The following is a 25,028-nucleotide window of genomic DNA, read 5'->3' as shown; positions in this document are numbered from 1 at the left end:
GGCTGCAGTGAACTAGTGAAGCAACCACAAGCAACCTATCAAATCAAATAAACTGAGGGGAATAGAAGCCAACGCAACAGATGCAAATCAAAATCAGGGGACCAAAATTGATACTAAAATTCCCCAACCCCATCTCCAACCCTAAGCAGCTCAAATCCGCGGCATTCCACTCCACTAGAACGAACCTCAAATCAGTTAAACCTAGCTACTCCAAAGACAACAACCACAACCGCGGTGGCCGCCGGCGTTCAGGATACTGAGGCATTCCTGTCCGCCGCAACGTCAAGCGTAGCGTACGAAGCAGCATGAAGCCAGGCGCGGGGGCGAGGGCAGAGGAAACAGCACGGGGGCGGTGGCGTAACGTGGGAGGTGGATGCGAGTCGCGAGGACTTGAACGGGCGAGCCGGTAGCAGCACCTCGCCGCGGTGGTCGTCGTTGCTGGTGACGCAACGGACACGGGAGGGCTTGGCGGCACCGGAATCGACGGTGGCCTAGCGTAATGCGGATCCAGCATACCCAAACAACGATGAATTCATGGAATCGAAGGAAGAAAAAGCAAAAGCAACAAACCTGAAAACTGATGGAATCGCCTCTCTGACCAGGGAGAGCGTCGCAAGAAGAAGAAGACGGGAAAAATGAGGCAGCTAGAAACGGACAGGCGCGGCTCCCAATTTGAAATAGTAAGTAACGTCTAGAGTGGGCCCTGCAAATCAGCGTCACAAACCAACCGACACCAAATCGGACATCGATTCATAATCCAGCGAACAGAAAATTCGGATGCCAACAAACCACAAAACACATATGTGTGATATAGCATTTCTCATTATTATACCATCGGAGCGCACAAAAGAGTTTAGCTCTTTTCCTCACATTGGCTCAAAAGTTTTTAGCCTCTTCCTTCTTCACGTGACATCTAATGCTAAGTTTTTCCATGCTTGAGTGGTGTAAATACTGTTGTTGCATTTGCACTAATTTTTACCGGTACATTTAAGGCTCTGTTTGGATCAATAGAACTAACAACTAGTTGACTAATTTTTAGTCTCTAAGTATTCAAACAGACAGACTAATTTTTAGTCCACTAGTTATAGACTAGTTGTTAGTTCACTAGTTCACTCATAAGAGCCAATAAGACTAGTTGTTAGTCCTAGTTCATCCAAACAACCCCTAAAATGTGACCGGTACAAGCGTATTCTTTATGTACAGTGTACCTTTGTGGGTATATGGTACAAGCTCTAAAGTAGTATAAAATCATTCGGGAAATTGAGTGCTATAATCACTCAAGGTTAGCTAACTCGTGGACGGATCTAACAAATATTCTGTTACATCCTATTTGAATTTCAGTCTGTGGATATTAACACTTTTCTGTACATTTTGCGTGATATATATCCTCAGCAAGCACAATTCTTAAAAAAAAACTGGATTATTATATTATAATACTAAGATCAGCGCAACATTTTCACAAGGCGACTGACAAACAGCCTGTTCGGTTGGCTGGTTCGTGAAGAAGTACTGCTGGCTGGTTTGTGTGAGAGAAAAATACTATTCCAGTTGGAAATTTACGATCGTTTATGACATGCCACAGTCAAACGAACAAGTTGAAAAAGGAAGAATATAAGAGTCTCATAGGTTTTTGAAAACATATACTTATGGAGGTGTTTTTTGCGAAGTCCTGTGTCCTGCTGTCCGAATTTTTTACTTTTTAGCCCTTTTTTTAAAAGTTTCTCACAAATAGATCCCTGACGGAAAGAATTCAGAAAATGGACCCTAGCTCGGCGCCACCGATGCTGGCGCCGAGCCCCTGGGCTGGGGCAAACTTACATGGAAGGAAGCTCGGCGCCAGTCACTCTGGCGCTGAGCTCGGCGCCGTAGATGCTGGCGCCGAGCTCGGCGCCGTTGACGCTGGCGCCGAGCATGCAGTACGACGTGTGTGAATAGCAAAGTACGACGTGCGTGATTTTACAGCAGAGGTCAGAGGGCCAGATTACGCCAGAGGGGGAGGAAGGAAAGAAGAATCCGCTGGATCAGGGACATGCAGCCGGGCGGGCAGGGCCAAGCCTTGCCATCCGTGTGCCGTCCCAGACGGGTAGGGCTGAATACCAGACCAGTCTATCGATGGATCGATTGATGCGCGAGCAGAAGTGAAATTTTTGTATTTTGGTCCCTTTTGAAAACATTTTAACCTAGCCTGTTGCGGGTGCCGGGAGACCATTCAGAGCGGTAGAGACGATGCTACCGGAGGTAGTGCATGCCCGCTGCCTAGTCTGTTGCGGCAAGCCAAGGTAACGTCTCGGCGCCATAGGTCATGGCGTCGACCACTAAATTTAACTTAACACCCTAGTTTTACCGTAAGATGGATATATGTCAACGGCGCCGAGCTTCCTTCCATATAAGTTTGCCCTAGCCCAGGGGCTCGGCATCAGGGACGCTGGCGCCGAGCTCGGCGCCAGCATCGGTGGCGTCGAGTTAGGATCCATTTTTTGAATTCTTTCCACCAGGAGTCTATTTATGAGAAACTTTCGAAAAAAAAAGACTAAAAAGTAAAAAATTCGCTCCTGCTGTCCCTGGCTCCCTGCACCCTGCATATAAAATGCGAGGTGAGCTTGAAGCGCTTACCAACATACCATAGCTAGCTGAGGGAGGGAGGGAACTGCTTATCCCAGGAAGAAAGCAAGGTCTCCTTCGTCACCATGGCAACACGCCCGGGACCTTTGACAGAATGGCCATGGCAATGGATGGGGAACTTCATGGTATGCAAAGCTACCGACTTGCACATAAGGATGAAAACGGTACAGAAATATCCCGTACCAAACCGCATCGTTTTCTACATTTAATCCGATCGAATTCGTATTTTCGGACAAATTCGAATTCGGTTCGAAATTCGGAACACCAAATTCAAAATCGGAACAAAAACGGTTTAGACATTTTTTCGACCATTTTCTACTTTTCTACTTTTAATTCGGAATATCCCGAATTCGAAATTCGGTTTAAACCAAATTTGGCCCATTGCAAGTCCAACATTACAAAAATTATATCTTTTTCATACGATCTCGGATGAAGATGATTTTTATATAAAAATTGTAGCTCTCGACGAGATCTACAACTTTCTAATTCTTAGTTTTTTCATTTGATGTCTTGAAGATGTTCAAAAAAATTAAATAAAGTCAGCGATATATTAATCGCGTACAAGCGCTTGTTGCCTTAAAAAAATCATATCTTCCTTACATCGTGTCGAATGGAGATATTTTTTTTAAAAGTTATAGGACTCGTTAATTATTATGTATTTGTTAATTATTATGCACTTAGTCCTATGGGTCAATATTTCGTATTGATTTTTCGTATATCGATCGTGTTCGACATAATTCTGCTCGAATTAGTCTATTTTCGAAATTTTTAATATTACGTAATCGTGTTTGTTTTCGTGTGGCCGCTTTCGTTTTGGTTCGTCCGCCCGATCCCGCCTCCCGTCCACGCGCAAATCGCTAAAACACCGCACTCAACCACCGACCCACCCCCCACCCCCCCCGCGCCCGGCCGCCTCGCCATCGCCGCCTCCACGCGTCCGATCCGCCTCTCCCGTAGCAACGCACGCCGACGCTCCCTCTTTCTCCCTACCCTCGCGCCGCCGCTCCATCACTGCGCTCGCCCACGCCATCGCACTCCATGGCCGCCCTACCCCGACGAGGCTAGGGTTTTCCGGCCCCCACCCCTCGAGGCAGCGCTGCCGTCGCTGGTAGCCACGGCGCCGCCGCTCCGCCCTCGCCGGCTTCGTTCGCGACGCGCGCTACACTCCTCCATCTACCCGGCTCCGGTGGCCCGACCCTGTGCTGCGCTACCACAGGGGCACCGGCGAGGGAAAACCCTAGCGGCGCGGTTGAGGCCTCCGGCGCGACCAGGTCCTCCTCTACTCCTCTCTCCCCATACGTCGCGCGGAGGAGGTACACACGAGCCCCGGCGTGTGGAGGCGCCGCGGAAGAGGCCAGACAACCCGGCGTGCGACCCCGGTAGTGTGCAGCATCGGCGGCATAGGAGCACGCGAAGCCGGCGCGCAGCCCAGACGGCACGGTAGCGCGCGGACCCGGCGGTGCGGAAGCCGCGGCCCTAGCACGCGAGCTTCCCCAGGCGGCCACGGTACGCGTGGACGTGGACCCCGCGGGCGGGAGGTGGCACGGCCGGTCCACGGTGCTTCGGCGAGGCTCCCGGCGTGCTACCCCGGTTCGTTATCTTTCTCCCTGGCGGCGTCGCACGCTCTCGCTTGCTCGCTCGCTTCCCCCGGCGCGCACGCACGCTCCTCCGCGCGGTGGACCCAAACGTCCTCTTTTCCCTGGCGCTCGCGCGCACGCTCCCCCGCACGTGGACCAGGACGCGCGGTGAAACCGGACGTCCACCAGGCTCCAATCACGCTCTCTGCCCTCGCGAGATGCTGCCTCCAATCGCGCTCCTTCCGAGGATCACATGACCGGTCGCGCTCACACCGCCGCCTCCGCCAGGTGCTCAAGTCTTGGTCGGGCCTTCGCCGGCGACGAACACCCAACAGGTATGCTCACCCCTTCTCTTCCCTTAGTGCTGTGCGAAACCGAGCATCCGAACCCTGGCCCCATGCCCTGTCGCGCTCACGCCGCCGCCATCCCGCATCCCGCCACCGTTGCTACTTCGCGCCGCCGGCGCACGCCAGGTGCTCAGGTCTTGGTCGGGCCCTTCGCCAGCGACGGCCACCCAACAGGTATGAACCCTGGCTGTTTGTATTCGAATCTGATCTGATTACAAGTGTATAAATGTATTATGCCTACTAACTTTGATCCCTTTCAAAGGTTACGAGGCGTACATGTGCACGCCCAATGTCCTTTACTGGATCTGCGTCTGCTGTTCTGTGTGCTTTGATATACTTTGCTCTGAATGTGTCCTAGCCCTTGTGCTTCCCATCCTCCCAACCTTGGCGTGCTTTGATCTGCTTTGCCCATGCGGTCAGGCCAACGGTATCTTTGCTGCTGCTGCTGCCAATCTACTGTTTCTCTGTTAGTATTTGTGAGGAGGTTACTAATTGGGGATTTGGGGAGTAATTATTGTGCCCCTGGCCTCTGATTATAGTTGCTGCAGAGTTGCACGACTTTGTGAATGAAGACTTGGCAAAGTTGTATCATGATCTAAAGAAGTATGTTAACATTTCAGTAATTGAAGCAGGAGGTCAATATCAAAATTATCGTTTAGTTAATTTGTTACTACCACTGATTTGATACTACAACTGATTCCTCGACGCAACAGTGGCGCTGCGCTTCTCCTATACTCCCTCCTCGCTGCGACATTGGAGAGGCAACAGCAAAAGATCCAGGTCTGGCCTCACTCCCTTATGTTCAGAATGTTTTGGAATTCTGCAAATGACCAATGATAGGATTGAATGGCTGAACAATGCATGTTACTTTGCTGCCTGCAGTCAGCTTGTTCTTTATTGTCTCTGTGGGACATGCTAAATTGGTGGAATCCCCAGACGAGTTCTCGGCACAGGGAATATAATCACGATTGATCAAACATAAATTAAAAATCAACCTCTCCGTAACAGCTATTAGAAATACAGCCCACCAGCCACCGGTAACCAGAAGTCCAGAACTGGTTTTGCATGCACAAACAGGTGAGGAAGTTTCTGTATTGCCTTGTGAGACTTGTGCAGTGGTGTACATGGTTCTGTATTTCTTTCATTTCACTGTCTTATCTTAGAGAATGCATTGAGCAGCAGTTCAGTAACTAACGGGCCTCAGGTTCACTCATGTGAAATCATCGTCAAGGTAGCACATAAATTTCCTAAAAAATGGCCCAATATCCTTATGTGTTTCCAGACATTATCCTTTTTGCCAATCTTTCAGGAACCCACCTACTACAGTCGACCAGGGATTTTCACTTATGTCTTTAATAGCTAAAGGGAGGATGAAAATAGTTACTTGAATATCCACATGGACGATGAAATTCACTGCAATTTGTATGTCTGGTGTTTTCCTTATATGTTACTGGTGATGGCACACTAAAGAGAACTACTTACTTTCATTTTTCAATTCTCCAGTCAGAGCATTTCCTGTTGATTTTTTTAAATGGTACTGTTTTGTTAGTTGCTTGTCTTGCCATTTGTTCGGAACCAAGTCTGCTGGTCTGACATGAATATGAATTTTATGATTTTAAAAACGAGTAAAATATATTCAAAACATTACAGTAGCTTTCATTCTAAAAAATCAAGGATCGTTATTATTTTCCTCACATGTTAGCTGGTCTGAAGGGCGGGCCTGGTGCAAGCGGTAGAGTCTTACCGCCTGTGACCGGAAGGTCCCGGGTTCGAGTCGCGGTCTCCTCGCATTGCACTGGCGACGGTAAGGCTTGCCACTAACACCCTTCCCTAGACTCCGCACAGAGCGGGAGCTCTCTGCACTGGGTACGCTCTTTTTTTTACATGTTAGCTGGTCTACTCTTTGCGTTCAATGCATGCTATCAGACCAGCCTTTTATGGGGATTCCCATTATTTTAACATTGGAGATTAAATAATGCATTGTAGGTTATTCATAATATTTGCATTGTAGGTGACAACAATCTGCAAGCTTAAATTGCATCATAGCGCGTCAACTGTTGGTGGACTTCAGTTCATAATCCTAGGAAACTCATGTTTGACCATGTCAATTGCAGAGAGCAGCTTCTCTTATGGTCTTACTTTCTGAAACATAAAAATAGTTGTACCACTCTAGATGATCTGAGTAGATAAAAGTGAACTCAGTTTGATTTGAAGCATGAAAGGAATTTAGAGTTTTTGGATGGGTATTTCCTTGAATCACTGGAGATGCTTTATTGCTTGCTTGAGCCAGTCCTTCCATTGTGCAGTGTTTGCAAGAATTCAAACAGGATTCATAGGTAATAGGTTTGATTGCCAGAGTTTGAAGCCTGTTTAGCTTCACCAGTCCACTATTCAGAGTGTTGTGTCAAATGGTTTCAGACTTTCAGAGTTCGTGAGGCTGAATCACTGTCACAGGGACTCCACGAGGTCTTTTCCCGAGTGCTGATGTTAACTGCATGCTTGTTGTAGTGCTGCTTGTGTTTGGTGTTTCTTGCACTGCATCTACATTCATTCTGGTAGGTGATAGCGGTCAGTCTTCAGAGCTGCTGATACTGTCTTTGACTTCATGACTTGGAGCATTTGTCAGCCTGCGTTCAGAGTAGTTCATATCCACGTCGCGCCTGTTTAGTTTCCTCACCAATATATTGCTCGTCCAGCATTGCTCTTTGCCCTCAAAATGGTAGTATTTTTTTAAAAAAACGATGCTGCATTGTGGTGCAAGACTGCTTAGCTATGAAGTGTACTATAGATGTTGTTCTCTGCAGTATAAAAGGTTGCTGTTCTCTGCAATAAATTTACAAGTTCTTAGCAGTATCTTTTTCCTGCCTCTTTTTTAGAATGAAACCACACTTCATTTTACTACATCTCTGGTGCACAGAGCCTAATGAGGCTGCCTCTGTTTAGAGCCCAAGAAGGTCATCTGCGGGGCTGCGTCTTCTGCAGTAGGCTTCTGTTTATCTTTTGTACATAGCATTTCTTGCTTCTGAATTGCTCGTGCTAAGCAGGGACAAGGATTGATGGATCCACAGGACCGGCCGATGAGCTAGAACTTCAGCGCTGTTCGGTTGGTTGGTTCGTATCGTTGCTGGTTTGTGAAGAAGTACTGCTGGCTGGTTTGTGTGAAAGAAAAATATTGTTCCGGCTAGAAATTTACGATCGTTTACGACAAACTATAGCCAAACGAACAGGCTGTAGCGTCAGCAGCAGCATCAGGGTCATGTTTCAGTTTTAGCTGCCTAGAAATGCTACCTGCCAGTTTCAAGTATATTGATCATCCTTAGTTGTAATAATATGAAAATGCCTGTTCGCAAAAAAAAAAAAAATGAAAATGCCTATTTGTACCTGCTAGCTAGGCATACATTTTCTGCTTTTTTTTCTTAGTTCATTGGTGAAGAATGTTTCAAAGAGGAATACAATGTAGCTTTTCATTATAACTTGAGGATCTTACCACCTTCTCTAATTGAATGTTTGTTGGGCAAGAACTTTTTTGTCTATTTATGGATTTATTGATGTATGAAGGGAATTCCTATAGATTCTTAATTCTTGCAAGCCTACAATAATATCTTAAACACATTATAGGCAAAATATAGTAAAATAGTGTCGTAGCAAACATGGCTATTATGAATGAATTTGCTTGCTTTGATTTCAAAGAAAAACTTAAATTATATGCTTTAAAGGGGGACACACCGGTGTAGAGAGGTTTCACTCTGTGCGGGGTCTGAGAAAGGGTGTTAGTGGCAAGTCTTATCATCGTCTGTGCAATGTGAGGAGACCGCGACTTGAACCCGGGAACTTCCGGTCACAGACGGTAAGACTCTACCGCTTGTACCAGACCTGCTCTTCTTAAATTATATGCTTTATTTATCATTAATTGTATATGCTCCACTAACACTTCTGTAATGATGACGATTGGCTATAAACATGTGGAGGAAGGGAAGGAGCATCACTGGTGGCTACTCGCTGGAGGGTGGGGAGGGGAGTGGGGAAGTCGGCAAGGAGCAGCGCTGCCAATCGGCGATAAGGGGAGCCGGGGAGGCGAGTGGTGGTGCAGAAGTGCAGGCCACACTAGGAAATGTGTAATGTATATTTCATATCAAAACTTGAGTAATATTTTAATTGTCTGTCCTTTACTAAAACTCGTGTAATATTAATATTCTAAACTCTTTTTTGAGTAACAGTAAACACACATTCGTACATATATTATTGTGGTATTATTTTTCCCCGTTGCAACGCATAAGCATTCATAACTATTACACGTGTATGTTCTCAAAACCATGAGTTTTGTCGACTTTCTCCACTTTTCTCATGTGCCAATGTGGGATCAACCGAATTAGCACCTGTATAATTACAAACATAAATTACTTGAATAAAACCAACAAAACAAGTTAGCGATAATAATGAACAATAGTGCCAAACAACACCATAGCAGTGGTCGTGGGATGGCACGATCGTAGTGGCGTTGGTTCCGCGCATTCAGGAGGATAGCTCCTTTGCATTTTTCATTGTTGCACCAGGTCATTAGTTTGTGAGCACGAAAGAAATTGATATCGAAGATTTCTTAAAACATTATCTTAACCGCATCACGGAAATATCTATAAAGTAGAGTTTGTGAGCCTGCGACGCCGCGCACTCCGTGACTGTGTTAAATTCATATACTTTGCTTTTTGAATTAAATGTCACTTTAACGTTGGTATTTAATTTTTACAGTATTGTTATCTTATCGTGCGATCCGTATGTTTTTAGTACAAAATGTTAGCTATACCGTAGCAATGCACGGGCACGATACCTAGTCGTATTTAAATGTAGAAGTAGAAAACGATTGAGAGGTTTTCCGACTGTTTCCGACCGTTTTCATCGCACATATCCGTGTTGTCTTACCTGTAATTTGACTGTTTTAGGTTTCAGATTTTGACTGAGGGAGATAGTGTTTCTGTTCTTTAGCTAATGACGTGGACAAGGATCAACAAGCACAGCTAATAGAGTAGTTAAAGAAGAAAATAAATAAATTGGTTGATGATTAGTTTCCACATCAAATTAGTACAGTAGACCTAGAAATGTGGCGGGCGGCGGCGGCGTGTGTGTGTTTTGCATTGGTAGTGTACTTGTGTTGCAATAGACAATAATCGCAGAGAACCATGCTGTTCATCCAACAAATATGCTTGCATTCGTTCTAACCTGTTATAGTGGTTATAGACGCATAAGATACATATTTCCTAGCTTATTGATTTTATTGGCATGGTTTCGTTAACATAGTTTTGCCATTCTAGGTTATTGGTTTTGTTGACATGGTTTGAATTAGTTGTGACATGACTTTGGTTTGGAGTGTCCTTTTCACAGTATGGCATGGTCAGTTTCATTAAAATGGTTCATAAAACGAGGAAGGATTGCTGGCAACTTTTGCTGTGTTTAGTTCGCGAATTTTGGGAATTTGGCTACTGTAGCACTTTTCGTTTTTATTTGGCAATTAGTGTTCAATCATGGACTAATTAGGCTCAAAACGTTCGTCCCGCAATTTCCAACTAAACTGTGCAATTAGTTTTTTTTCGTCTACATTTAATGCTCCATGCACGTATCGCAATATTCGATGTGATGGCTACTGTAGCATTTTTTGGGAATTTGGTCGGAAACTAAACAAGCACTTTCATAGTGAAGTGTAATAACATGCACCAATAATGGGTGCGCAGAAAAATTAAATCCTCTGCCCAATATTTCAGGCCCATTTGACTGTAGATGAAAATAAATGCTCAGTTATCTTTCAAAAAAAATGCTCAGTAGGATTTTTTTTAAAAGAGATTTAAGCGCTATGTACTTACCTTCTGCTAAAAGTAGTCAGCTCACATCGGCTTGATCCTCATGAAATCACGAACTTTTTATTGTATCAAGCCTAAATCACCGGTAGTACTTCACATTAGCTTTGTCTTAAGTCAAACAATACAATTTTTGACCATTCAATTCAACGAATCTTATTGTTTCATAACATATAAACTACATAGTGAAAGTATTTCTCATAATAAATCTAAAAACATAGATCTTATGTCCTGGATTTTTATATATTTTTTTTAAACTAATAGTAAAAATTACAAATATTTAATTTAGGACAAAGTTAATACGATATGTAAATAAAAACGGAAAGAGTTTTTTTTTTAAAAAAACCTGGAAAGAGTAGTTATACATATAAATGACTGCATGAGAAAATGAATGCAGACTGATGAACTGACGTGCTGCCTTACAGGCTACAGCAAATAACTTCAGAACGACCGAAAGATATGAACACATTTATTTACAAGCATTCATTATCCTATCAGAACTGACCCAAAGTTTGTGTTGAATGGACAATACCTGGTCCTGGTACCTGCGGTGCTGCACACTGCCCACAGGGTGGCAACCAAGGGGTGGGGAGACCTTGACCCAGCATATGCCACCATGTTACCAGCCCTTCTGCTGAGGATGATCCACAACCAAATCTGGATCAGCTTGTCGCGCTATCAGACCGCTCGCAGAAAGAACGTGATCGTGGACCGTAGTATTGAGTTCGAGCAGGTGGACCGGGAGAGGTCCTGGTAAGTATCACGGGCAACCGTTTGTTACTGCACATAGACCCACGTATCAGATATTGTTGTATTGCTACGTGCCTGTTTAGTTGCACTTCATTTTGCAAAAAAATTTCAAGATTTCTCGTCACATCGAATCTTTAGACGCATGCATGAAGCATTAAATATAAATAAAAAATAAAACTAATTACATAGTTTAAACGAAATTCACGAGACGAATCTTTTAAGCCTAATTAGACTATGATTGGACACTAATTGTCAAATAACAACGAAGGTGCTACAATACAATTTCACCAAAAAATTCATCAACTCAACAAGGCCTAACTCTAACTTAACTAGGCAGCTTGCACATCTGCACTGCAATATAACGCAGTCCTTACCATTTTGTATACAGGGACAACCAGATCATCTTCAATGGGCTCGAGTTCTATCTGGCCTATGCAATGATCCCGAATGTCAGGCTCCTTCCGGTCTGGAGAACTGATGGGGCCATCAGAAAAAAGTCTACTTAATCCCTCACTTATCAACCATGGTCTACTTCACCCTAAACTATAAAACCGTCTATTTTACCCCCTGAACTTTTCAAAACCGTCTATTTTACCCCCCGGACGGTTTTCGACGGTGGTTTTGCTACAGTAACGGTTGTTTTGCTATAGTGATGGTGGGTTTGTCTTTTTCTTTTTTATTTATTTCTGGTGAATCTTTAAAAAATCATAGTAAATCACAGAAAAATTATAAAATGGAAAATCTAATTTTGTTGGACTCCACATGAGTAGATCTACACAATAAACATATAATATGATATGATTTAGTACAAAATTTTTACTGTAGTTTTAGATTAATTAAAAAATCTATAATATGACGGCCGCCACCACCACCACCACGCAATCGCCTCCACTGACCGACACGCAAAAGTCCATCATGAATGATATTGCGAGTCTGGTGAACTCTGAATCCGCTTCCGCCAACACCAGGTGGAACGCTGCAGACAATCCATGCAACTGGACAGGAATCAGTTGCAGAAATTCCAGTTCTTTCTCGGCCGTCACTAGCATCAGCTTGTCAAACTATGGCCTATCCGACTCCTCCATCTTTGCCCACCTTTGCCGGCTTGACACATTGCAGTCCCTTGACCTCTCCCGAAATTCCTTCACAAATTAGACCACAGAAGCTGCAGCTATGAATTGTTCCAATTAATTACAGACAAAATTGGATTTTCCAATTAATCTAAAACTACAGCAAAAATTTTGTACTAAAGCATATCATATTATATGTTCATTATGTAGATCTACTCATGTGGAGTCCAACAAAATTAGATTTTCCATTTTATAAATTTTCTGTGATTTACTATGATTTTTTAAAGATTCACCAGAAATAAATAAAAAAGAAAAAGACAAAACCACATCACTATAGCAAAACCACCGTTACTGTAGCAAAACCACCGTCGAAAACCGTCCGGAGGGGTAAAATAGACGGTTTTGAAAAGTTCAGGGGATAAAATAGACGGTTTTATAGTTTTGGGGTGAAGTAGATAGGTGGGGGGTTAAGTAGACTTTTTCCGGGGCCATCGTCACTGTGGTTCTTCACATGGGGCCTGTTGAGTTCCTCTACTACTGGTTCCATCGAGCCTTGCACCACCATTTCCTCTACTCTCGCTACCACTCACACCACCATGCCTCCATCGTCACAGAACCCATAACCTGTAAGTTACACCAACAGTTAACTGAGTTACCACAATGAATCCATCATATTATTATCCTCCAAGTCTAGTTGGACCAACACGTAGAGCCATAATCTGTTTGGACCAACTGAACAGCGCTGACTTGCCACACGCGTGGAATAAAACTCGTTCTACTTCAAAAGATATATGCAATTCTGGTGCGTATTAGATAAAAAAAAAAATCCTCCAAGTCAAGTTCAATAGGTAAAAAAATAGTGATCCTGCACGAACTCATGATAACTTCGGGTGGCACTACTCATGGAATCCACGATGCTTAAATAAGAATAAGAACAAAGAACAGCGTCTCATTAAAAAAAGGAACAAAGAATGGGCATAGTAGTCAGGAATGTGGTATTGATATTTTTATTGCAATTGCATTTCTTTTTACTTATCCAAAACAGCAGTCAAGCTGATGAGAGAATAACTTGCTGCTGTAAACATAATAATTTGAAGAATAAATGTGCCCAAGAAAAAAGAGTACAAAACTACAACGACAGTCCACTGAAACCTTAAAAGACAGTTATGACCAGAGTAGTAATTTCTTGTCCTTCAGCACCCAATCTATTTCAAAATTTTCTACAAAACACCATACACTAATATTGCTGCAATAAATCACTAAATGTTCATTATGTGCAGTCACCTTAGTGTTTTTGTGTTACAGAAAGCGTGGCAATGCAATATTTTGCAGTCAATTCACAATTTCTTTCGTTCTAACACAATTTACTGTATGACTGACAGCTGTCATCCATCCATTTGCTGAACATGTGGTATATTTCATGTTGTTTTCAATCCCGACAATAGCACCCATCTTTATGGGCTGTGGTTCTGTTCTGGCCATTGTCTTGTACATTGCATACATTGACTTCATGAATAATATGGGGCACTGCAATTTTGAGCTGGTACCAAAGTGGATCTTCAAAGCCTTCCCTCCTCTGAAGTATCTCATGTACACCCCATCGTAAGTATAACATCTTAACATGAAAATACAAATCTTGTCAACCAGTACCAGGTGATGAGATTTGAGATCCCTTGAATTCCCATGTGAACAGGATTTTTTTGGGGGAGGGTGGAGGGGGGCAATGATACCTCTCAAGCCTCAACCATTGTTTTGTCCTACAGGTTTCACTCTCTACATCACACCCAGTTCCGCACAAACTACTCACTGTTCATGCCATTCTACGACTACATGTACAACACCATGGACAAGTCAAGCGATGAGCTTTATGAGAAATCACTGAAAGTCACAGATGAAACACCAGATCTGGTTCACCTGACACATATGACCACCTTGCAATCGACTTATCATCTAAGGATTGGGATTGCCTCCATTGCTTCCAAACCATCTGACAACCCAATATGGTATAGCTGGATGATATGGCCTGTGGCGTGTCTGTCAATGGTATTGGCATGGGTTTATGGATTGTCTGCATTTGTCATTGAGAGACTCCAAATGAAGAAGTTCAAGATGCAGACATGGGCAATACCAAGATACAACTTCCAAGTACTTGAGTTTTTTGGGGGGGCGCTTTATGATCTAACACCTTAGTACCTTACTGACAATTTCCTTTCTTGCAGTATGGCATGACTTGGGAAAGAGAATCCATTAACAACTTGATCAAAAAGGCAATATTAGATGCTGATGAAAGGGGGGTCAAGGTGCTCAGTCTAGGACTACTAAATCAGGTGATAATCGTACTTGCCTTACACATTTATAGGTCATGTACTGCAAATAAGGAAAATGCAAAAAAGCATATAAGCCAAACACAAGTAGGAACACATTTCCTGTTTTTTGGATTCAAATAGAATTTTAAGCCAGAGTATTGCGCAAATTGGTGCACACTACACACTAGTTTCTCCTAAGAAGTTCAAAGTGAACAATCTTTCATCCAAAGTTTTAAAATGACCAGTAAAAAATGAATCTAACACTATATTTGGTTTTCTAGGCAAAGACACTTAATAGAAGCGGCGAACTATTTATACAAAAATATCCAAAACTAAGAGTGCGACTTGTTGATGGAAGTGGCTTAGCAACTGCAGTGGTGCTCAAGAGCATCCCTTTTGGTACGAAGAAAGTGTTTCTTTCAAGAATTACTTCCAAGGTAGCCCAGGGAACAGCTATCGGCTTATGTGAGATAGGCATCCAGGTACATCTGTCATTCTGCCACTCTATTTGTCTAATAGGTCGTGCTAAGTGTAATATGGTCTTCTTAAAATCTTCAAAACATTTCATCAACATATTTCTGCTCAGGTAATCATGAATCAAAAGAAGGAACATGACATGCTCCAGTCACGTCTTCCAAAGGGTAGAACTATCTACCTAAAATTCTCCAATAAAGACATACCTCAGGTAAGAGGTGTATAACAAAGGGATGAAAAGAAAATCCTCAGGAGCCATAGCCCGTAGAGTGACTGAGTACATCATAAGGGGGTCTCACTAGCAAAAGCATGAGTGCATGACAGGATAGTGCATACTGTACTATAGACCTAATTACACAAATCTGGCTGTTAACACATTCTGCCACTTCGCATCTATGGACTAAACCTTTTTGCGCTTTAGTGATACAAAGTTTTGGAAATACCATCTACTACCAGATGACAAGAAAACTAGTAGGAAAATATTTATAACTAGGACATATAATATAACTAAAGGAACAACCCTCCAGCAAGCAGAATATACTATTGACTGAAGTTCCATTTTACAGATCTGGATAGGAGATAACATAGATGACAAACAGCAACAGAGGGCACCAAAAGGAACGACGTTCATTCCTACATCACAGTTTCCACTTAAGAAGATCCGCAAGGATTGCACTTACTTGAGTACTCCCGCAATGAAGATCCCAGAGACAATGAAGAATGTTCACACCTGTGAGGTAATAATAGTGGCTTCTGTTACCTGTTCATGTAAATTCTTGTAAGCTTTGAAAAATGGGATCACATATCTACATAGGGAACTTCTCATTTTTCAAAGCATTGAAGGTTGGGATAGTGCAATCTACTACATCAGTATGCATTGCTGGAATCTACATCAATATGCATGACTCAAATAGATAATGCAATCTACATCAGTATGCATGACACAACTGGTTGTATTCACAGAATTGGCTGCCCAGAAGGGTCACGAGTGCCTGGCGCGTTGCTGGAATACTGCATGCTCTGGAAGGCTGGGATATGCATGAGTGTGGTGACGATAAGACTTGGTCGGCGGCCATTAAGCACGGATTTGCTCCTCTGACAAAATATTGATTCTTCTGAATCATGGCAGACACCAGTAGACGATGCAGGTTATTCAACTATGATGCAAAGCAAGTTTTTCGGTATGAAGAAGAAGAAGCATCACAAGTGCTTATTGGTTTGCTAGCCTTGTCAAACAGTCCTTGAATTCGCTGGTTGGTTTCTGGGCTGATAAGCCCGGCTGGTGTTGGTTTATTATGAGAGGAAAATATTGTGCCATGGCTGATAAGGCCTGGCTGAAACCAACAAGCGAACAGTCTGGTAATCTCCTAAAGGGAAAGAATAAAATAAGGGACTGAACTCCAAACTCTACCAAGAGCCAAGTAACTCTGGATCGTATGAATGCGATATATGTATTATCAACTGTTATGCAGTATCGAGGTTCGGTACTGAAGTGTAAATCATGTATCAATGGTCCTCAAATGCAACCAATTTATCATACACCATACTACGTACGGGCTGCCAAAGCTTGCAATGTTACTTCATCCCTACTTCCACAACCATTTCATGCTACTCCAGTGACACGCCAAAGGTGTATCCAATGTGCTCCACGCAGCAAACACAAATTTCTAAACAGTAGAAATAAGATGTCGGTTTCTATGCATCATGCATCCCCAACTCGAACAATCAATTCATCCTTAGCAACCAGCAGAATGGGAAGCTTACCTGGGCAACAATGTCGGAAGCAGGCAATGACTGCACGGAGAGCCCCCGCACCAGGTCGCCTCGGCCTCAACTCCAGGTAGTCAGCCGGTGGTGATTCGCCGATTTCTGCTCTACGACGGGTCAACACAGAGGGGAGAGTGGCGGCGAGCCGGCGACGAGCAGAATCGAAGAGGCGGCGGTGGCTGGTCGGCCGACGGATGGCACTGTGGAAGGCGTGGTGGTAGCGTCGGGCGTCCGGGCGCGTGAACCGGCCGGCGGCATCGAGCCGATCGGAGCGGCAACCAGCGACCGGTTGTGGGGTCGGGCGTCGGGGCTTCGGGGGTGGGGATTCAGGTGCGAAACAGTGGTGAGCATCTCTAACAGTACCTTATTTTTTCTTCTAAAACCATGATATTTTACGACTCCTAAAATAGTATTAGGAGAAATAAATAAGAACATCTTCAAGTGTTTGTAATAAATCACTCTTAAAACATCAAAATTATGGTTCTACACATAGCTTAGTTGCTGGTAGTTTTTTTTGAGTAAAGTGCACCAGCGGTTCCTAAACTTGTACCGTTGTGTCATCGCGGTCTCTAAACTCGCAAATCGACCGTTTAGATCCTCAAACTTGTTCATCTGTGTCATCTCGGTCCCTAAACTTGTTCGGCTGTGTTATTCCGGTCCCTAAACTTATAAATCATCTGTTTAGGTCCTCAAACTTGTTCAGTTATGTCATCTCGGTCTCTAAACTTGATTTTGAGTCTCATCTGGATCAAAACAGAGTGATCTAAAAATTTTATATCAAAAAATAATTCATAACTTTTTCATATGAACTTGAATGAAGACAAACTTTATATCAAATTTGTAGCACTCGACGTGATCTACGACTTTGTAGTCGAAAAGTTTTTGAATTAAAACTGTTTAGGGTCCCAAAATATTATTGTATGTTTATAGATTTTGAAATTTGAAATTTGAAATTAAATTTTAGGATACTAAATGACTTCAAACAAAAAACTTTTCAACTACAAAGTTGTAGATCGTATTGAGAATTATAACTTTCATATAGACCGTATCAATATCCAAGATTGTTTGATAATTTTAAATTTTAAATTTCAAAATCTATAAACATACAATAATATTTTGGGACCCTAAATAATTTTAATTAAAAAACTTTTCAACTACAAAGTCGTAGATCGCGTCGAGGGCTACAATTTTGATATAAAGTTTGTCTTCATTTGAGTTGATATGAAAAAGTTATGAATTATTTTTTGATATAAAGTTTTTAGATCATCATGTTTTGATCCAGATGAGACTCAAAACTAAGTTTAGGGACCGGGATGACACAACTGAACAAGTTTGAGGACCTAAACGGGTGATTTGCATGTTTAGGGACCAGGATGACATAGTCGAACAAGTTTAGGGACCGAGATGACACAGATGAACAAGTTTGAGGATCTAAATGGTCGATTTGCGAGTTTAGAGACCGGGACGACACAGTGGTTCAAGTTTAGAGACGATTAGTGCACTTTACTCTCTTTTTTACCCCACGAAATCGTAAGTTTCTTCTCGGTCGCGGGCGCCTCCCTGCACCTTCTGCCATCCCCAACCTTCCCCTACCGGCGGTAGCCATCCACGTGGCCTCGTAGAGCTAGGCGAGCAAGCCCTCGGTGGTGGTCGCTGCTGCCTAGCTCTCCCAGCTGGCCACCCGGAAGCAGTAGCAGGCGGCCGACAGCCACTGAGAGCCACAAGAAGCAGCAGGCGGCCACAAAGGACGGAACCTGGCTGTCTGCATCAATCCGACAATCGATAAATCAATCCTGCCTCCTCTGATGTCCTTGTTGTGGCCGGTTACTCGCCTATAGGCACTTGTGGCCCGTATACAACACCGATACGGTACCGCCGTGGAGCTCCGCCTCCACGTCTGGGAGTCGCATTGGCTCCTGCTGGGCGCGGGTGATGAGGAGGGCGTGGGCGTGTTCTTGCTGGCCGTGGACGCAGGACGCGTCGTCTTGCTGGTGCGCCAGTGCTCCAGCGCCGTGGTCCCGTGAAGGCGGAGGAAATACATCTCACGCGAGGATACGCGCGACCGGCGTGGCGCGTAACTTTACGTGGACGAGAGGGGTTTTTTTCAACTTCTAAAATATTAGGAGGTTGTATTAGGAGTTGTTGGAGAGAGATTTTTTCACTTCTTTCTAAAGGATTATGAGAAGGTTTAGGGAACTCTTGAAGATGCTCTTAGAGCCTTTTTAGCAGGACTTCTGCAGGGGCTTCAGCTCCGGCTCCTGCAGGAGCTATGTCAAACACCTGTTTTGGAAAGGGCTCCGCATGGGGAGCCGGTCAAGAGCCGGAGCCATTTTTGCCTGCGCAGGAGAAGCCTCCAAAACGAGCTTCGCACGGCTCCTTGCTGTGGGTTCACGTCGTCTAGTGCGAAGGAGCCATTTTGCCAAACGTCTTCCAGAACGGCTTCAGCTCCTCCAGAGGAGCCGGAGCCGGAGCCGGAGCCGGAGCCATTTTTAGGCCCCGTTTGACAGGGCTTCTCCACCGGCTTCAGGAGCCGTTTGGAGCCGTTTTCTATCAAACGGGGTAAAGTAAAATAGCTTCACTTGTGAAGCCCCTAAAAACATGCTCTCACAGTGATTTGGGGTGGGATGGAGCCAAAAAAATTGGCTTCTCCCAACTCCTCCTCCAGATCCCTAAAAACATGCTCTCACAGGGAAGCCATTTTGCTAAACGATTTACCAAAACCGCTTCAGCTCCACCGGTAGAATTGTTCGTGGAGCTGAAGCAAAAAAAAATGGCTTCACTAATAAAGTGAAGCCCTGCCAAATGGGACCTTAGAGGAGCCAGAGCCCTGTCAAACAGACCTTAGTGCACCCTTGGGGCCAGGGCGCCGGGCTGTGGGGCCGGGGACTGCGAGTGCCCCACGGCCACGACCGACGAGTCGGCGGCCTGGTTGTCCGCCATGCCCAAATTTCAAGCTTAAAATTCGCATTAACCCAAGAAACCTCGGGATTTTCAGTCTAAAATTTGAAATGGGCACTGGCCTAGACCTTTCTTCTCTCTTTTAATAAAAAAATCACTCTATTACTACTGGGCACTGGCCGCGCTGAACACCAGAATTGGCCCCACATCACGCTCACTAATTCAAACATCAGATCGAGACCCTCCAACGAAGAAGAGAACCCCACCAGGCCACTGGCCACCACCCCCGGCGCGCCCTCCACCCTGGCTGGCCTCCACGGCAACGGTCAGATTCCCCACGAATCCAAAGCCAAGCAGCGACGCCAAAACATCCCCTTCAAATTCCACGAAATCAAATCCCCCTCCTCCCGCACGCATCTCCAGAGTCCGGGGCCGGATCCATGGGTTGCTTCCTCGCCTGCTTCGGCGGCGACGCCGACCGGCGCCGGCGCCGCCGGAAGTCGCGGAGGCAGTCTCCCGCGAGGTCTCCGCCGCGGTCGATTCATGTGAGGGCTCTCACGGACTCGGGCATCCTTTCCTGTTCCTGCGCCAGGCCCGTGGTGCCGGCGGGTTTCTGACTCTGATTGGGCTTTGGGGTTTTGTCGCGCAGGTTGCGGTGGCCCGCGAGACGGCGGATGTGGTGGTGAAGGAGGTGTCGCTGCCGTTGCGCGGGGCGAATCCCTCGACGCTGGCGGAGGCCGTGGAGGTCCCGGACGAGACAGTCGCCGAGGCTGCGGATGTGGCGGCGAACGACGCGTCGCTGCTATCCAAGGAGGTGAAGGCTTCAACGACGCCGTCGGCTGTGGCGGCCGCGGATGAGGCGGTCACCGACGCGAGTCCTGTCGAGGAGCTCAGGTGCGTCTGAACTCCAATGCTTCGATGACTATTTGCGCGTGCCTCTAGTGTTTACGTGCTCGTGCGAGTGAACAATGTGTTTAATGTCCGGGAGGAACGGAGCTGCGGCTGGTGTGCTTGCTAAAATGATGGAGGGAGTAACTAGAGCCGGTGCTATTCATCAATTCATTTCATAGATGCAAGCCTCTCACTGTAAGGCCGTATGGGTGCCACTGCTTGGCAACCAATTTGCTTGCCTACAGATTTATGCTGTAATTCCGTAGAGAAGAACTAAAGTTCGTGCTATTCATCAATTCATGGTTGCAATCTGCTAGCCTCGTGCTGTCTACCCATCAGCCCATGGATGCCCATGAATATGCCAATGCCTTATGTTTGCTTTCCATATTTTGCAGTAATTTGCTTGTACTGATGTGGTTCTTAGTTCTTACTTCGATTTGTTTGCAGGGATTTGAGTGAGCAAAAGGTGTTAGAGAAGCAAGCCGCACCATCACTCTCCCCAGTGAAATGTTCTCCTATTGTGCCAGCAGTTGTTTCTCCACAGGACTCAGCGGAGTGTTCTCCTGTTGCGGCAGTAGTAGTTTCAGCTCTGGATTCAGATCTCAGGTATTTGAAGGAACTAGTGTATTCTTTTTAGTATATCATTAGTGACGCAGTTTACATGATCGTGACTGTTAATAAACCATCTTTCATGTTGTGTAGGGAGGTGAATGAGCATGGCAGTCAGAGCAGTGGCAAGAAGAAAGTAACATTCGACATGAATGTCACAACATATGAAAATGCAGTACCACCTGACCAAGAGGAGGAACCACCCGAAGAAGATGAAAACTATGTGCAGAATATTGTGGTTCTCCCAGAGAATCATCGTTACCAGAATTGTTTTGACAGTGATGATGATGTTGGAGATGAGTATGCTGAGGATGATGTCTATGGTGATGATAGTGATGAAGATGAGGAGGATTTTCTGGACTGCAAGATTGATTTGGTTGATGAGGAGGAAATTAGGACTGAAGAAAACAAGCAGGAGTCTCATGAATCCCTATTCTCACTGTCAATGTCTAATGATCAGCAAAATGACCAAGAAGTTGTCAGTCCTGCACCCAAGAGCAGTGGTACCTCTGTAGAGGCAGAAAGCCCTCTAATTACGACAAAGAAACTCCGTGATAGATGTCAGTATGTTCATCCTGTGCTAAACCCGGTTCAGAATCTGTCACAGTGGAAGGAAGTTAAGAGTCTCAAGGCCCAACCAGTGCATGATAAAATGTTGGATAAGGAGAATGTAAGCTTAGTGCCAGATGTTGGTCCAAGCCATTACTGTAATTCTGCAAGCCACACAAGGATGAACCCTAGCATGTCAAGCAACAAGGAAATTTCTCTGGACGCTAGCCTCTCTACCTGGTTGGTTTCTTCTGAGAACTCAACAGTGGACAAGGTGCAAAGCAAATCTCCTTGTTCCAACTCGTCAGTAAACCGAGAGGAAAGGCCTATCCTGGGTGCTCTGACTGTTGATGAACTGAAGCAATCATTGGCTGCATCATCTCCACAAAGATCTCCAAGAACTAACCGTGAGGGGGCTCCAATCTTGGGTACAGTCGGAAGTTACTGGCATTTCACAGAGCAGAACAATGAGTACTGTTCTTCTAGATCCAATTCAGGAACTAATGGGATTCCCAATTCAACAAGCAAGTACAGAGAGGTACGCTAAGCAAGCCAAGTCAATACATTCCTTGGATTGCTGGAACACTTTTGTGATGTACCTGTCCTTCGGTGGATTGTTGCAGGACAAAAGGGTGAACTGGCACTCGACTCCCTTTAATGTCATACTGGATAGAGCTCTGAAGAAAACTTCTGCATGAATGAACTGTTGCTGTTTATTCAGTCTTGTATGGATTGTATCTTCATTCAGTATGCCCTTGCAATATACGATAGTGGATAGTGCCTATTTGTTTAGTCTAGTAGTTTTCATGTGCCAATTCGACTGCATTACATTGTGGTCGATATGTACGTTAACTGTCCATGCTGCTGGCGCTGAAAAGTTGGGGTTTGTTTGCGTATGTCCTGGCCGTTTGTTTGCTAAGCGCAACTTGTCACCATGTATCACGCTTAAAGTTAGACAATTTTGGCCATCATCACAAAGTGCGGCAAAATTCCCTTCCATTAAATTGGCTCCAAATGTCAATGATTCAAAAAAGTGCGGCAAGATTTTTGTAGAATTACTAAGCTGTGGCAAATATTTTGATAACTTAACCTTAGACAAGTGTGGCAAATGGCGGCAATTTGTGGCTGAGAAGTTTTGCGATCAATTTATAATATTAACATTGTTGTAGCATCATAAGTTTTGCCATCATTTAAAATTCACAAAAAAAAAATCAAATTTCAGATTCTTGAATAGAATCCAAATAATCGTGTACATTAGTTATACTTAATCTATCTTTAAATACAAATCTTACATTAAAACAACACGCGTGGTAAACCTGCTAATGGCTTGAGACAGAGGACTGAAGCCAAATCATATGACGGGACTGAATCCAAACCAATCATAGGACCAAACTGAAACCAAACCAACCCATCTTGTAGAAGTCATAATAGATCCTGACACAACTTATGGTACAAGCAAGTCTGCCAAAAAAAAAATCCTATTTTCTATTCACTGAAAAATGCATCACTATGCCCATAAATGATTGTCTTTCATCCGTTCAGTACAAGAAAATCCAAAAGAAGACCCCAAAATTCCTATAAGTTTCCATAAACTTATCTTTGCCTTTGTCATCACAATTCATAGACTCATCAAGTTTGGAGCATAGTATATGTTTTCTTAATTTATGCCATTTATAATTGAAGTTCACTAATTCATTAATACTCTTACGAAACACATAGTTTTAATACACATACTTCAAATTCTGATGAGAAAAAACTATAAATAATTTAATAATATTGCAAACCTAGGCATGCTATTTGCATTTGCAACCTTTTTTCGCCAACATGCTTAGCATGTATTTCATTAAGAGGGTAACCTTTGCTAGTTTTAGAGCAAAGGAATGGTCAAGTACTTGCTTTAACTATGGATCATGTAAAAACTATTCCCTCCATTAAAATTTATAAATCATTTTGATTTTCTAGGTATATAAATTTTATTATGTATCTAGACATAGTATATATCTAGGTGCATAGTAAAAACCATATATATCTTAAAAACCAAAATGATCTATAATTTGAAATGGAGGGAATAGTATTTTGTGTTGACAATGTAGTTAACTGTGCTACAGACATGCAATAGATGCAACTTCTAGGGTGTACCAATTTTAAAAAAGAACATTATATCATAAATCCATATATCTCATATCTAGAAAGTAATTACGTGATGCCTTGGATTGACATGCATGTCCTAAGAATGCATTGATTCATTGTTAATGATATATATCTAAAAAAGAATGCATTAATTCGTTGTTATTATTATCTAACAAGAATGAATGCATTGATTGAGCTAATCAAAGGGCTTGGTTGTAAACGATCGTGGATTCTAAGCTAGAACGGTATTTTTCTCTCACACCAAACCAGCCAGCAGTAATAATCCACGATCGTTTCAGCCGAAATAAACAGGCTATGGTTGTGGTAATGGTAATGCTACTTATGGTAGCGTCTACGGCACAGTACGGCCATCACGCACAGGCCTATGCTCCTGCCCCTCGTCACCATGCAGCCGCTCCGAGCCCTCATCACGCCCCGGCACCTGCGCAGACATCGGGTTCTCATGGTCATGGCCACGATGGTGCTGACCATGCACCGGTGCCAAGTCATCATGGTCATCGTGTCCACCACGCACCAGCACCGGCGCCAGGTCATCATGGTCACCATGCACCAGCATCGGCGCCAGGTCATCACGGTCATCATAGCCATCACGCACCAGCACCGACGCCAGGTCATCAAGGGTATCGTGCCCCAGCACCGGTACATGCCGACCACCAATCGGCTCAGGCTCCGAAACTACATCATCCTCGCCATCACGCTCCAGTGCCCGCTCCTGTTCATGGTAGCCAGGCCGGTCAGAGCTCCTACTAGTCTCTAGATGCAAATGATTGTAACATGTGTGGCAACAATAAAAAGCAACATTTACATCTTGGTTGTCTTTTTATGTTCCTGCTATGTCTCCGTGTTGTTCTTGGTAATCTTGTCCAATTAGCCTAAATGGAGCCAGGGGCGCACACAACGGTGGGGCAGGGGGCTTAAGCCCCCCCTATCTATACCGGAGTAGTGGAACCCCTGTGTAGCCCCCATAAATTTTTAGGCAAAGTTCTATAGTGTAGGGGGGCTGAGACTTAAGATCAAGCAGCAGTGTTGTTCAGCCCCATCTAAAATATTTTCTGGATCCGCCGCTGAATGGAGCTACAGGTTTGTTGTTTATAGTTGCACCTCCTCTGCTTACTTCCTCGATCTCAGAAAAGAACGTACATCTCATTTCTAAAAGAGTTAATTTTTTTTT

General features: G+C 44.2%; 2 protein-coding genes and 2 long non-coding RNA genes across 4 annotated transcripts; 3 read left to right on the top strand and 1 right to left on the bottom strand.

Annotated features, from left to right (window-relative positions):
- The first annotated feature begins 3,536 nt into the window (after positions 1-3,536).
- Positions 3,537-7,914, top strand: LOC136490946 (uncharacterized). Its single transcript, XR_010767921.1, has 2 exons — positions 3,537-5,326; positions 5,429-7,914. It is a non-coding gene; the product is annotated as an uncharacterized lncRNA (long non-coding RNA).
- A 2,314-nt stretch (positions 7,915-10,228) lies between these two features.
- On the bottom strand, positions 10,229-17,083 carry LOC136490947 (uncharacterized). Its single transcript, XR_010767922.1, has 5 exons — positions 16,757-17,083; positions 15,673-15,752; positions 11,517-12,836; positions 10,925-11,172; positions 10,229-10,469 (listed from the first exon to the last, which is right to left on the bottom strand). It is a non-coding gene; the product is annotated as an uncharacterized lncRNA (long non-coding RNA).
- On the top strand, positions 12,705-16,234 carry LOC136490945 (very-long-chain aldehyde decarbonylase GL1-7-like). Its single transcript, XM_066487144.1, has 8 exons — positions 12,705-12,838; positions 13,595-13,814; positions 13,976-14,357; positions 14,432-14,539; positions 14,800-15,000; positions 15,105-15,203; positions 15,559-15,729; positions 15,956-16,234. The coding sequence occupies exons 1-8, from the start codon at positions 12,724-12,726 to the stop codon at positions 16,100-16,102; spliced, it is 1,443 nt and encodes a 480-aa protein (XP_066343241.1). The 5' UTR covers positions 12,705-12,723; the 3' UTR covers positions 16,103-16,234.
- A 2,855-nt stretch (positions 17,084-19,938) lies between the features above and the next one.
- On the top strand, positions 19,939-22,594 carry LOC136494389 (uncharacterized). The gene is made up of 5 exons (XM_066490558.1): positions 19,939-20,202; positions 20,307-20,551; positions 20,996-21,154; positions 21,251-22,244; positions 22,330-22,594. The coding sequence occupies exons 1-5, from the start codon at positions 20,098-20,100 to the stop codon at positions 22,402-22,404; spliced, it is 1,578 nt and encodes a 525-aa protein (XP_066346655.1). The 5' UTR covers positions 19,939-20,097; the 3' UTR covers positions 22,405-22,594.
- Positions 22,595-25,028: the final 2,434 nt, after the last annotated feature.

The sequence above is a fragment of the Miscanthus floridulus genome, chromosome 11 (assembly GCF_019320115.1).
Source record: "Miscanthus floridulus cultivar M001 chromosome 11, ASM1932011v1, whole genome shotgun sequence".
NCBI classification, from domain to species: domain Eukaryota; kingdom Viridiplantae; phylum Streptophyta; class Magnoliopsida; order Poales; family Poaceae; genus Miscanthus; species Miscanthus floridulus.
This window is presented reverse-complemented; position numbering and strand designations above follow the sequence as displayed.

Coding starts and splice junctions, on each gene's coding strand:
- LOC136490945 (XM_066487144.1), top strand. CDS start 12,724: ATGGGGCCTGTTGAGTTCCTCTACTACTGGTTCCATCGAGCCTTGCAC. Junction 14,358..14,431: donor TACCAAGATACAACTTCCAA/GTACTTGAGTTT, acceptor CCTTTCTTGCAG/TATGGCATGACTTGGGAAAG. Junction 15,730..15,955: donor AGAATGTTCACACCTGTGAG/GTAATAATAGTG, acceptor TTGTATTCACAG/AATTGGCTGCCCAGAAGGGT.
- LOC136494389 (XM_066490558.1), top strand. CDS start 20,098: ATGGGTTGCTTCCTCGCCTGCTTCGGCGGCGACGCCGACCGGCGCCGG. Junction 20,552..20,995: donor AGTCCTGTCGAGGAGCTCAG/GTGCGTCTGAAC, acceptor ATTTGTTTGCAG/GGATTTGAGTGAGCAAAAGG. Junction 21,155..21,250: donor GCTCTGGATTCAGATCTCAG/GTATTTGAAGGA, acceptor CATGTTGTGTAG/GGAGGTGAATGAGCATGGCA.